Source organism: Ascaphus truei, chromosome 11 (genome assembly GCF_040206685.1).
Source record: "Ascaphus truei isolate aAscTru1 chromosome 11, aAscTru1.hap1, whole genome shotgun sequence".
In the NCBI taxonomy this organism is placed as follows: Eukaryota; Metazoa; Chordata; class Amphibia; order Anura; family Ascaphidae; genus Ascaphus; species Ascaphus truei.
Genome location: NC_134493.1, coordinates 23,967,896 through 23,982,256, shown reverse-complemented (window position 1 = coordinate 23,982,256; position 14,361 = coordinate 23,967,896). Strand labels below are relative to the sequence as shown.

Here is a 14,361-nt window from a genome sequence, read left to right as displayed (position 1 = left end):
GAGACTCTCACATCCACCACCAGTTTAAATTCTTTCAAAACTAAGGCTGTCTCACATTTTAATCTGGTCTGTAACTGTTACATACGCCTATAATATACATCTCCTCTAGCTGTGCATGCAATGTATTGTATATAATGTACACCTTGTCATTTATGTAACTGTATTTGTAACCATGTATTATTTGTCATTTACTATGTCCAGAACATACTTGAATACGAGAGGTAACTCTCAATGTATTACTTCCTGGTAAAACATTTTTATAAATAAATCTGCCGGTCCTCCTCCCACAACATGCTGACATCACGTCAGCGTGTTCTCATGGCAACATCACATGATGCTGCAGTGTCAATGGAGGAGGGCTGCTCTCTTACAGAGGCCCTGCTCTCTCTTCCAGCATTTAGTTTCATTGCTGTGGGGAAGAGCATGGGGCCTCTGTAACCGCGATGCATAGCGCAGCACCAGCCCACAGCACGCCCGCGGGTGTGCTGTGGCACCAGCCCTTGGATCCTACCTGGCATTTGCCCATAGTCCCGATGGGCCAATCCGCCCCCGATCAGAGTGGTTTTTAAGCACTTCCATTTTAGGATTAATGAGCAGGTCCTGTGCATCTCAGGTTAGATTGGACAGCTCCCTCTAATCCTCTATTCCAGAGTCTCTTGCCCGGTGTCAACACACACTTACCAACTATTCCTTAGTAGCCTGTGCAAGCAACTGACTTAAACACGTGTGCCAGAAGGGTGGCGGTACTCAAGTGCCACGGCCCCTCCGGCACAATGCCGTCATGTGACTGCGCAGGCCTTTTTCTAGGAAACAGAAAACCAGTCCTACATTACCATTTCCTCACAAGGCAGATCGGAACACAGGACACGATCCAACCAGAAAAAACAGTCACAGTCATGGGGCCCCGGTGGTGCCAGACCCAATGACGTAGTGACTGCCTTGGGGTGTGACTCAAGGGGTTAAAAAGAAGCAACCTGCCTAATTAAATCTCCCTTTTCTTTACAATATGGGAACACGGGTCTACCGAGATGACCCGCAATATATATATTATCTCCAGGGACTCCACGGTTCCCGAGATGCTTACCGTTGAAGTTACCGGTATTACTTCCGGGTTTTAAAATGTGATTTAAATAGCTGTTCAATAGCAAGTTCCAACGAATGAGGTTGCAGCTTGCCATTGGCCTGAGATTTGGCAGCAATTTTGATTATCTGGTGGGAGACGTAAACCCTGTAACTTCACCATCAGTATCTTGAGAATCGGGGGATCCTCGAACCTCAAAATAACACGGTTTAACTCTGGATGACCCCCGGTTGTATTGTATGTCTTTATTTGTATAGCGCCATTGATGTGCATACGCTTCAGAGTAGTAACACACATGGTAATCATATAAATAACAAATAATATAAATAACAGGTCATGGGAATAAGTGCTTCAGACATAAACGTAACATTTAGGAAGAGGAGTCCCTGCTGTTCCCTTAGGTAAAAATGGAGATTAGGGGGCTTTGCTGCTTTGCTGCTTTAGCTTAATAATTATCATGGTCAGTTTAGATATCCTCTTTTGCCAAGAACTGTAAAAATATATATATATATTTTTTAAAAGGGTACAAATCCAAACTTTAAAACAAGGAACTAGAGAAGTTTCTGCTCAAAATAATGCTTTTGTCAACTGTTTGTTCTTTGTAAAACGTGTTAAATAAATGAGAATGGCAGAACAGAGAAAAGATGGATGTTTGAAAGCACATTACTATAAAGCAGGATTCCTTATTCTTGCAGTTATAAGGGCAGATTAATCAAGTGCCAATCCGGTGTCAACTCCCATTGGCTTGAATAGGAAATAACGCCTGATCCGTGCAACCCATTCACCTGCGCCCCAAAACGTCAAGAAATGATTACTGCAGCAATCTACATTTGCACAGTTTTATCTCTTGGAAGGAAAAACTTTAATTCAAGTTGACAACAGAAGAATATAGGCAATACTCTAATACAGGAGTGCGCAAACTTTTCCTTGTGCGCCCCCTGCCTGCTCTCCTTGGCGCCTCGCGCTCCCCCCCTCCTGCTCGGCCCCGGCTTCAAATGGCATGCGGGGTCATGTGACGGCATGTTGCCATTGTAACGTGCCGGCACGGTGCCATGGTAACGGGACGTCATCCTGCGGCATCATTTGATGCCGGGTTACCATGACGACGCGTCGCTGGAAGGGAAATGTGTTATAGAGGCCTTACGCGGTCCCCCGGCATTAATTTAAATGCCGTGGGGGAAAGCGCGGGACCTCTATGACTGCCACGCTGCCCCCCTCCCAAGAAAATCTAGTACTACCCTGGGGGGCGCACCCCCCCAGTTTGCGCACACCTGTTCTAATATACCAATTATAATACAGTAGTACCTGCAGTACTTATAATCTAATTGAACATTTCATACTGGTACTTTTTAATGAATTATATACGATCATGAATACCATGGCACTACTGTAGGTATATAGAAAGTGCATATTGCACTTATGAGTTCAAAGAGTCTGACGGAATGTATAAGAAAGAATGAGGGCGGCAGGGCTAAAATGAGTCAGACAAGGTCAAGGATGTTATTTTTTCAGAACTTCTGCAACACCCACGCTTGCCTCAAAACAGAGTAAGGCTGCGAATATAGTCAGTTCTCCCGTGCGGAGGCAAAGCGAGTGCTTTCCCTGGCCATGGTACGCGCGCTGTCTGTGGGCGTGCCAGTGACGTCACGGAGCTGGTTCGCCCTCATTGGGCGAACCGCTCACGTGACCGGCCTGTAGCGCAAAGAAATCAGTTTCAACTTATTTCTTGTGCAACGTGCGCTTCCGCACGCGCCCACACGCCGCATAGACGCGAACACCGCCTTTAGGCAGTCTGCAGCTCAGCGTGCGGACGTACGGTCTGCCATACCATGGACGCAGCCTAAGGAGGAGTTGAACATGTGGTTGAGTGTAGGAACAATAGTGTCAAGAAGTCCACAATGTGCATGCCCACAAATCAGCTTGTCACTGAACCATAACTGGAATCATTCAGAAACGATCCAAATGTAAAACGTAGCACACTCACACTCTGATTCTTCTAGAAGGGTTTAGTCACTACACAACTTGTGAAAGGGTCAAAATAGAGTAACTGCACTACGGTATATTCTATTACCTCTGGTATCAAAGACTTGCTGATCTGTGGCTGTGTGTCAGGTACTTTGTTACTCCATAAAACATCATGCTTAGGTATTGGTGAAGTTTCTTCTTCTTCCATCTGTAATGACTTTTGAGTAGGTAAATTAAACCTGGCAGCTTCCTGGAACTGATCTGGCAAGTCTGGGGAAGGGCATTTTTCATCTATTTTGATATCTGTAAAAAGATAAACCAATAGAAATGTTTGGCACACAACTTTCCAAAAACAAAAAGTGTTATTAAATAGAATTATCTCGGCTAGTACATATATAAAAGCTGTAGCTTTATATGGGGAGTCCCATTAAGTTCACACACACAAAAAAATGAGGATACAGTATGAGCCAGAAATGCTGAAACATGGGGATGTTTGTGATATTCTCCTTTTATTCATCTTAAAGCTATCACAACGAGCCCCTTTGAAAATGCACATTTGTTTTAGGGAATTGCTTTACTGGTTTTCTTGAAAAGTGAACACAATTAAACTATTAATTACAATAAAGTAAATCCATTTTTTAAACGGAGAAAAAAAAAAAATGCCTAAGTGTGTACACCAGAAATTAAAACAGCAGTTCAAGCAATATCCTACATGTGTTTTTTTTTTTAAATAAAATCAGTTCGTACTATGAGAAAATACTTGTAGCATAAAAAAAAAAAAAGTTTTGAAGATATTTTTTTTTTTTTTTCAACTTTCAATTTTTATTTGTGGATATCGGTTATACAGACTCTCACCTCCCATTGGCATATATTACAGATAATCCATTTTTAACAGCCATCAATGATGACAACATCAGACGTACAACATAAAGGAAATCAAGACAAGACATACACGACTCACGGGACTGGGGGGAGGACACAGAGGGTGGGGGGAGGTAGGGGGGGGGGAAATCTTGCAAGGTGCTGGAGGTGGGTCCGCTCTACCTACGGCGACTACTTCTTGAATCCACTGATCATACCGATCAATGTAAGTGCTGGGTGGCTCTACCTAGAATGTCACTATGTCGGCGTCCAGTCTGTCCCGTCCAAGGAGAACGCATCCAATGTTATTAATGCAAGATTGTGGCGGCGTCCACCCCTGGGATGTTGGTCTGGGCTAGCCACGGGTCCCATACTTTTAGAAATTTAGTGCCAGAGTCGTTGACCCAACTCGTCAACTGTTCCATCTGGCAGACGTGCCAAATTCGATTCCTAATTTTGGGGATGATTGGGATCTCTTTCTGCTTCCACAATGCTGCGATCTCGCACCGGGTGGCGGTCGCGAAGTGCATGACCAATTTGTGTGTCGTTCTAGACATGTCCTGGGGCCGCCTCCCCACAAGGAACAGAAAAGGGTCCAGGGGGATCTCTAACTCGAGAATCCCTTGCAACCAGTCCCTGATAGCTTCCCAAATCGGGACCACTCTCGGGCAAGACCACAGCATATGTTTAAGGTCAGCGATCTCTCCGCACTGTTTTGGGCAGAGCGGGGAGTATCCCCTGACAAATTTAGCTAGTTTAGCAGGGGTATGGTACCACCGCATGAGGACTTTATATGCATTCTCCTTCAACGTGACACATATTGAGCTTTTTGCGGCTGCTTGCAATATGTGGTCCCATTCCTCGTCCTCTAGATTGTCCCCTAGCTCTGTTTCCCACTGTCGCATGTATCTCAGTCTGGGGCTGTCTCCCGTGGTCGGACAGACTACCTCCCTGTACATCCGAGATGTCAGTCCCCTGGTGTCCGTTGGACGCGAACACAGCTGCTCGAAATTAGGTCCTTCAAGTGATTGTACCCTGCTTGCGTACATTTAAGGAATTTATCGCCCACCAGCCCCGGAGCAAAATCCGGATTACCCCATAGGGGGGTCATTAGTGTTTGTGGTGATGTTAGGTTGGCTTTAAATTTGGAAGTCTTCCAGACCGCTAGTCAGTTCGTCACTGCACAGAGCGGCGTCCCGATGCTTTTTTTGCATTTTTTTGGTAGCCAGATCAAGTCATGTAGCGCCACCGGTGCGCAACATTCTCGCTCTAATTCTGTCCATCGTCTCTTTGTGGGGTCCGCGTGCCACTGAATGATTTGGGCTAATTGTGCCACTTTGTAATACGCCATCAAGCAAGGTACCGCCAGTCCTCCTTTTGCTACTGGTTTTGTAGGCTTTTCGCGATTCGTGGGTGTTTTTTATTCCAAATAAATTGGATGATGTGAGCCTGAAGCGCTTGAATCTCAGACTTAACTAACGGAATTAGGAGGGCCTGAAACAGATATAGCATCTTGGGCAGTAAGTTCATCTTTACACTATTAATCCTGCCGAACCATGATATCCCATAGCCCCCCCAAGCCCTGAGATCCTCCTTCAGCTTCTTCATCATCTTAGGGAAATTTGCTTTATATAGAGTATTGTAGTCCCTGGTGAGATATACCCTAAATATTTGATTGCGGAGGACTGCCACTTAAAATTAAAGTTAAGTTCTAATAGTTTTTCCGTAGGTTTAGACAAATTGATATTGAGCGCCTCAGACTTGGCTTGGTTGATTTTAAACCCTGAGATCATACTAAAGGTTCCCAAGATCTCGAAGACATTGGGCAGGGATGTTAGCGGCTTAGAGATAGTTAAGATCACATCGTCTGCGTATAACGCAGCCTTGTGGTGCTGCTCCCCCGTTTGAATTCCTGTTATATTGGGACATAGCCTAATATGGGCCGCTAGGGGTTCAATACATAGGGCGAATAGTAATGGAGACAGCGGGCAACCCTGTCGGGTCCCGCTCCGTATATTAAATAGTTCTGATGGGAATCCTTGGTGTCTTACTCTCGCTGAGGGTCCTACGTATAGGGCTAGTATCGCCTCTAGGAGGCGGCCCCCAAACCCGAATGCCCCCAGCGTCTCTCGTAGGTATGACCAATCAATGCGATCGAATGCCTTTTCGGCGTCCAGGCTCAACACCATTGACGGTATATTTTTCTTTTTCGCCAGATCTATCAAGTCTATAATCCGTCTGGTGTTATCTGCTGCCTGTCTGCCTGCGATAAAGCCTACTTGATCCGGATGAATCAGCCCGGGAAGGACACTACCCACCCTGTTTGCTATTAATTTGGAGAAATTTTTTATATCCGAATTAATCAGGGAGATTGGCCGGTAGCTCTTGTAGTCTGCCGGGTTTGTGGATCACTGAGATAGTGGCCAGGAGCATCTGGTTCGGGAAGGGCTCCCCACCCAGGATCCCATTAAATAATTTCAGTAGCTGAGGGGCAGGATCTTACAGAATTTTTTATAATATAAATTGGAGAAGCCATCAGGACCTGGGGCCTTGGCTGGTTTGAGGGACTTAATTACCTCTGTTATCTCTTCCAGGGTGAAATCACCCTGTAGGGCCTCCCTCTCATCCCTGCCCAGGGTCGGGAGTTTTGCTTCAGCCAGGAACCTTCCCAGGGTCTCCGCTGTTTTTTGGTTGTGATTAACCTTATCCCCGTCATATAGTGTAGCATAGTATTTTCTGAATGCTTCCACTATCTGTCTCGGGTCGGAGGTAAGGTCCCCCTGCTGTGTTTTGATGGCCTTTATCCTAAAATTTGGAAGCTTGTTTCTGAGCTTGTTGGCTAGTAGGGTATCTGGCTTGTTGGCTTTTTCGTAAAATCTGCGCTTGGACCATGCCAACTCCTTTTCGGCCTGGGAGGATAACACTAGATTAAGGGCCGCCTTGGTATCTAACAATTCTTGCCACGTGGTCTGGTTCTTATTAACGGAGTGCTGTGCAGTGAGGAGTGTTAACTTCGCCTGCAGCGCCTTTATTTTGGACACTTTCTCTCTTTTCCTCTTACCAGCTATGTTCATGAGAGTTCCCCTAAGAGTAGCCTTATGGGCCTCCCAGAGTGTGGCTTGCGACTGAACGCTACCTTTGTTGTCTCTAAAGAAATCCTGTATCCATTCCCTTATCTCTCGTTCAGTAGCGGGGGCTTTGAGAAGAAGCTCGTTAAGCTTCCAGTTTGCTCCGGGTCTGTCTAGCCCTACCAGAGTGCACCTCAGCTCTATAGGTGCGTGGTCGGACCACGAGATTTCGTGAATCTCTGTGTGGCCGACCACTGGGACCACTCTGTTTGACACTAGGAGGTAGTCTATTCGGCTGGATCTGTCGTGGGGGTGCGAGTAAAACGTGTATTCTCGTGCGACTGGGTGTTGTTCTCTCCATACATCTGTCAACTGACAGTCATGGAGACCATTACGTATGGTTAGTAGGTCCTGTCTGTTGGCCGTATTAAGTTGTGTGCATCTGTCCAAGTCAGGGTCTAAGGTGCGGTTTAGGTCTCCCGCGAGGAAGATACTTCCCTGCGCAATTTTGTGTAGCTTACTAAAGAACTGTTCAAAATATATAGTGTTTTGCTCACACGGATCGTATATGGACGCTAATGTAACTGGTTGGCCTTGTATTGTGCCCGTCAGGATAAGGAACCTGCCTTCTGAGTCAGCATGTTGTTTGTCTATAGTGAGAGCCAGTCTGTTGTGTGTAATAATCGCCACTCCCCTTTTTTTGACATCAGCGGATGCTAAATAGTATGTTCTGTAACTTTTATCCAGGAATTTTGGGTGGTTTAAGCGTGAAAAATGTGTTTCTTGTAAGAAAATGATGTCGGCTTTCCGACGGTTATACTCCCTGAAAGCAATTCTACGCTTTGTAGGGCTATTGAACCCTTTCACATTGTGTGAAATCATTACTATATCGTTACTCATCTGGACTGTTTGGTGTGGTTACTCTGCTTATCCCGCTGTGTCCCGGTTGGACTCCTCTCACCATCGGTGTCTGACGTCGTCCGACCTCTCTCCGCTCCTCCTCCAGATCTGTGGGGTCTGTAACCAGCGGCAAAGGGGGGTTGACACAAGTAGGGGGGGGGGAGGGTGACATGTAGACAAACATAAAAACAGTTTTTAGAACAGTGGTCACTTGACCTTGGTACCAGTACCGCGGTCCTGTGATCCTAGCCCCTGGGCAAACGGCTGGGGAGAACTGACGCGCTCCCTCTTGGCGCCCCCCCCCCCCATCCCATGCTGCCCAACCCTCCCAGGGGGCTTTGCCGGGGACCTTGGATGTTGTCCAGGTAGGTCCCGACATGGAGATCATGTGGAGATCAGGGGGGGCTCGAACTCCAACGCCCATCCCCGCTCTGAAAATAGTCCTCATACAACAACGGAAAACGTCAACTTTAAGCTGCACTAAGCCCCTACTCTCTCTCTAAAACTCCCGTACTCGGGGCACGCTGCCTCTTCTGACTGTGGGGGCCTCTATGGACTAACCCCTCAGCTATGCCCTGCTGTAGACTTTTCTCTCTCCTACGGCCCTGGGCCCTCGTATGTCTCATGGTCCCCCCCAAACGACACCAATTGGAAGGGCCGGCTTACTGCACCTGTATCCTCTGATCCGGGCTCCCTCGGGGAAGAGGGTGTGTGGTTACCATCCCTTATTCGTTTGCCCCCCTCTCTTAAATGCTTTACTCAATGTAACCTCTCGTCCTCCCGACTCCCACTTCCTGGCAACCCCCTGACCCTATCTATGTTACTTAACTCTTTTCCTTAGCCTGTCTACCTTCTCTATCTACCTCCTGTTCCCTACTCCCTTCCCTGCTTGCCTCCCTATCTTCTATTGCCCCCGTCTAAGCCCCTCATGCTCTGTCCACTTCCCTCCCCCCACGTGTACCACCCCGCTGCAAACCTCGTAACTCCTTCTTCCCTACCTACTTTTCTATCCTAACTTGCATTTCCCCTCTAGTGTCAACCCGTGACTTCTAACCTACCTTTCCACCAGCCTTCACTTACCTTCTCCCTCTGCTAACCTCCTAACCCTGTCGTCTCTGCCTCCTTGACTTCGTCACTTGCTATCTCCCCCTACCTACTTTCACGCTCCTCCCTCTCTACCGACACTCCTTTCTAAACTTGCTTACCTCTCTCCTCCGTCTGACTCCCCCTCTTCTCCCCTCTCTCCTACCCTGTATATGTGATCATGTCCCCCTTCCTTTCTCGCATCTCACCTTCCTTGTCCTTCTTGTTCTCACTCTTGCTCTGTCCGTGTCCCTCCTCTAACCTTCTCTCTCACCTCCCCCCTGTATCACTGCAATGTGCTGTTCAGCTCCTCCCGCCGCCCTCGGGAACACTCGTCTGCTTTATTATGGCCCTGGAGTGGTGACCCCTGGAGCAACGAGCTGCTGCTACTAGGGATGCTCGTGTCGTCCTCTCTGCTGCCCGCAATTGGGAGGTGTCACCGCCGGATCTACTGGCAGTGTAGGGCGGCCGCCGGCCCCACCACTTCCTTTCTGTGCCCCGCCGGTGGATGTCCGTCCTGCTTCCGCCTCATCCAAGATGGCCGCTTCTAGGTCCGCCCCTTCCGCCGACGTCCTTCCCCCGGCCGCCATTTTGGAGTAGGCCGTCCCAGGGAGAAGACGTGTCTGCTGCTGCTGCTGCCGCCCCCTTTATCTGGAAACCTTTCCCGCCTGGTGAGCCCTTCCCGCCTACCTCTCTTCCGCGTTCTGCGGGTCCTCGACCCCATCTTGGCCGCCATGCGGGGACCACGAGGTAAGTGGATTTTCCCTTCGCAGGTCTGCTGGTCGTGGGGGTATCGGCCAGGATGCGTCTCAGTGAGGGTCCGTAGGCTCGGGGTGAGTCGATGAGGAGTGTTCAACAAAGTCTCTTTTTGGGGGGCCGTGTAGCTCGAGCAACTTTTAACTTTAACTGTGTAACTTCATGGTTCTAAGATTTTCTGCCAACCTGGCTAGGTATCGTGGGGCTCTAGTCTTGGGCAGCCCCCCCCTTGGCCGCTCTCCCCACCGTGGACCACGAGGGACCCGGAGCGTGTTCCTCCGTCTCCCCGGTCGTGGCGTCGGGCCCCCTGCTCAGGCCTAATTTCTGTAGGAACCTCGGTCCCTCTTCTGGGGATTTTAACTATATAGGGCGGCCATTACGTAGGACCATGAGGCCAAAGGGAAAGGTCCACCGGTAACGGACCGCTTTTTCCCTCAGGGCTCTTGTGATAGGCCATAGGTCTCTCCGGTGGGCCAGGGTGATAGGGGAGAGATCCTGGAATACCATGATCTTGGATCCCTCAAAGTCCATGAAAGGAGTGTTACGGGAGCACTTCAGCACCTCTTCCCTTGTGCGATAGTAGTGTAGGCGCACTATTATATCCCTCGGGGGGTCCGCGGGTTGTGGCTTGGATCTGAGTGCCCGATGGCACCGGTCCATGTGTAACAGGTCCGCAGAAGACTCCGGGCATATGTGCTGTAGCCATCTTGCCACAAAGTCCTCGCAGTCCCCAACAGTTTCGGGGATCCCCCGAAGGCGCACGTTGTTGCGGCGGTCTCTGTTCTCGGCATCCTCCTGCCGCTCACGGAGCTCATTTATCTGCGCCTGTAAATCTCCCGTTTTCTGTGTGTTCTTCTGTGTCGCCTTAGCGTTCGCGTCCACCCGCACCTCTAGGTCTTGGACCCGGGTCCCCAGGCCTCCCACTTCTTTGGTCAATGCTCGGATCTCTGCCTGTAAGACCCCCTTTAAGTCATTATATTGCCGCTCTATATCGCAGCGTCGAACCGGCAGGAGCCCCTGGTCACCGTCTCCCTCCGATTCAGAGCCCGCGCAGGAGGTGGGGGCGTTGCTGCCGATGCTCTGCGGGATCTCCCCTCTCCAAAGTATTCGGGGAGACCCTTCTTGCTGGGGGTCTTTGTTGCTTTTTTAGACATCCTAAGGTTAGTGCTCGTCACCTGGTGTGAATATAGCCTGTTTTTTCAATTTAATCCGTGTTTTTTGCTTAAAACTGTCAGAGCGGGGCACGGAGCAACAGAGTTATGCTGCCATGCTGTCTGACCTCGCGCATGCGCTCCCCTTGAAGATATTTTTAATGTTTCTAATGTAGGAAGCATTTCCAAAGTGACAGCCCCCTTCCCCTTCTGTTAGGCTCTGGCTTTTGAGCCCCGCCCTCTCTCTAGCAGTGCACCAATTGTATCTATTAACTGCCTAGTCAATCATATTCCAAGAACTACATTTCCCATAATGCTGAATTAAATAACTCGGAGTAAGCGATTGATTACAGGAGAATGGATGGATCTGCAGCTTAGCTAATCACTTACTAGTGCGCAGATTGTATTGATGCACATATTGAATGGGAAAAATAATTTTTTTTTTTTAAATGGCAGTTTTAGTTGGCTGTGGTCAGTCAGCCATTCCATAATGGTGACGTGCGCGGCATGGAGAGTGGAACCGACCGAAAGGGAGGGATGAGAAAATGAATTTGCGCCGCTACCACCGCTAAAAATGTAAGTATATGTGTGCATGTGTGTATGTATGTGTAAATGTACAAAGTTATTAAAACAAATTATTAAAGGATTTATTTATTTGAAAACTTATTTAAACACACACACACACACACACACAAAACGTGTGCGGCCCGCGCACGCGCGCACTGCTGCACACAGTATATAACAGCCCTTAAAAGCTACTTTGTTCATTGCACAAACCAAGATTCAAATACTGTACTCTATTCCTCGTGCGCAATGCAATGCCTTCTGAACACTTAAAGAGACATGCTGCTTGGCATATCATTACTGCACAATGGGTGCAGTCTTCGTGGACTTTGGGACATGGTAAATCCGGACTAAAACCCCTCCCAAAAACAAACAATGAAGATTACCTTGATTACATGTTAGCCCCTCATCAGTCGTAAGATCAATTACAGTGTTTGTATTCTTAATCTGAAAAATATAATATAACGGACATTTTATAATTTAAGAATGCAGAATATAATAAGCGCAAGAAATTATCAATACAGTGCTTCCACTGCAGCAAGGGATTCTGGGAAATGACATGCACATGAGCCCAGTGACACCTTTTGCCTTAAATCCATTATTGCATGGAACACTTAAGACAATGCTCGCTGTTTTAAACATAGCCTGGAATCAGGCATGTAATTTCCCAGAATCCCATGCTGCAGTGGAAGCACTGTATGCTAGGTGATAATGGTGAAAAGCAGGGTTGCAAACCTGTCTAAGACATGTGAATGTGCTCACAAGTAATATTTTTATATGCTATATGGTGGAGGGTTTTCAGTCACATTTTTCACCCACTATAACCTAAATTATATGTGAGTATGTATGTGTACAGTATATACAGTTAGGACCGGAAATAATTGGACACTGACACGTTTTGTTATTTCGGCTGTGTATCAAAATAAATTCAAGTTACAGTTAAATAATGAATATGGGCTTAAAGTGCAGTCTATCAGCTTTAATGTGAGGGTATTCACATCCAAATTGGAAGAAGGGTTTAGTAATTACATCTCTTTAATATGTAGCCCTGTTTTTTTCAAGGGACCAAAAGTAATTGGACAATTGACTCAAAAGCTGTTTCATGGACAGGTGTGGGCTATTCCTTCATTATTTCATCATCAATTAAGCAGGTAAAAGGTCTGGAGTTGATTCCAGGTGGGGCATTTGTATTTGGAAGCTGTTGCTGTGAACCCACAACATGCGGTCAAAGGAGCTCTCAATGCAAGTTAAACAGGGCATCCTTAGGCTGCAAAAAAAAGAAAAGAAAATCCATCAGAGAGATAGCAGGAACATTAGGAGTGGCCAAATTAACAGTTTGGTACATTCTGAGAAAAAAAAGAAGAACGCACTGGTGAGCTCTGCAACACAAAAAGTCCTGGACGTCCACGGAAGACAATAGTGGTGTATGATCGTAGGATCCTTTCCATGGTAAAGAAAAACCCCATTCACAACATCCAGCCAAGTGAAGAACACTCTCCAGGAGGTAGGCATATCATTATCCAAGTCTAACATAAAGAGAAGACTTCACGAGAGCAAATACACAGAGTTAACCACAAGGTGCAAATCATTCATAAGCCTCAAGAATAGAAAGGCCAGATTAGACTTTGCCAAACAATCTAAGAAAGTCAGCCCAGTTCTGGAACAGCATTCTTTGGAGAGATGAAACTAAGATCAACCTGTACCAGAATGATGGGAAGAAAAAAGTATGGAGAAGGCTTGGAACGGCTCATGATCCGAAGCATACCACATCATCTGTAAAACACGGTGGAGGCAGTGTGATGGCATGGGCATGCATGGCGTACAATGGCACTGGGTCGCTAATGTTTATTGATGATGTGACAGAAGACAGAAGCAGCCGGATGAATTCTGAAGTGTAAAAGGATATATTGTCTGCTCAGATTCAGCGAAGTTGATTGGACGGTGCTTCACTTTTGTCATGGAACAAGAATCACATCTGTTTCACCCCCTCCCCCTTTCCTTTGCAGCTTCTGCTTGTCAGTTTCTCATTTCCAGCTGCATGTATTTTGCTCTGTACACATACATAGTGCCTGTGTGTTAGACACATTGTTGCAATCCCTGTCTCTGCATTATGCCAGTGAGTTGCTACAGCAACCTCAGCCTCTCTCTCAGAATGGGCTAGTCTGCTCTCTCCCCCTCTGCCTTGCTCACAGAAGGTCTGTCCCCAGGCTATCTTGTTACCCAGAATACATGCACACTTCCTTTTACATTCAACACTGGCTGAGTGAGTACCTTCTGTGTTTTTACTCTACTGGCAAGGCCTCATCCTTTTCACCTGCCCTTACTACAAAGCACCCACAGAGAGACATTTTTCCAACACAAACATCTCATCCACAAGTGCCTGTCTTTATTGCTGCTTTCCTAAATAAAGTGAAGAAAATATACAGGCCTTGTTGTGGTTTGGAAAGAGGGCTGAGTTGAACCTATCTGGGCTATTCATGCCACACATGACTCTGGCCTCAGAATAGTGAAAAGGGAGACCGTGTGTCTTGGAGATTCACAGGAGCTGCTACTCTAAGACTTTATGCTATCACAGAGCAGTCTCTGGACACAGCCTGCAGCAGCCTTACAAACAGCAAGCAGCTTACACTGCACACAGCCTGCAACCTACACTCAAGGCAGCAGCACTGCAGTCAGACTGCAATACACACAACTTTGATTGCTCTTTTCTGTCTATGAGTCCACCCTCTGCACAGCTCCATAGTGAAGAGCTACCATATCACCTACCCCTGCGCACGTCCCCACGGCTAGCGCCATCAAGGGCCACGCCACCGGACACCTGTGTTGAGGAGTCAGGGAGTCACCGGACACCTGTGAGTACAGCTACCCCTACGCTGAACGCTGCAGGACACCGTTCGGCATCATCTGAGACAGTCGCCCATCGCTGACACAG

The 14,361-nt window shown here is 47.5% G+C and overlaps 1 protein-coding gene across 2 annotated transcripts in view; it reads right to left on the bottom strand.

Moving 5' to 3' along the window:
• The window catches only part of ATF7IP2 (activating transcription factor 7 interacting protein 2), a 98,094-nt gene that overhangs the window by 8,217 nt on the left and 75,516 nt on the right, over positions 1-14,361 (bottom strand). For both annotated transcript variants that reach the window (XM_075565339.1, XM_075565338.1), the window contains 2 exons: positions 11,816-11,876; positions 3,153-3,349 (listed from right to left, as the gene is read on the bottom strand). In XM_075565339.1, the coding sequence (XP_075421454.1) occupies positions 3,153-3,349; positions 11,816-11,876 (258 nt within the window). The remainder of the gene's footprint in view (positions 1-3,152; positions 3,350-11,815; positions 11,877-14,361) is intronic.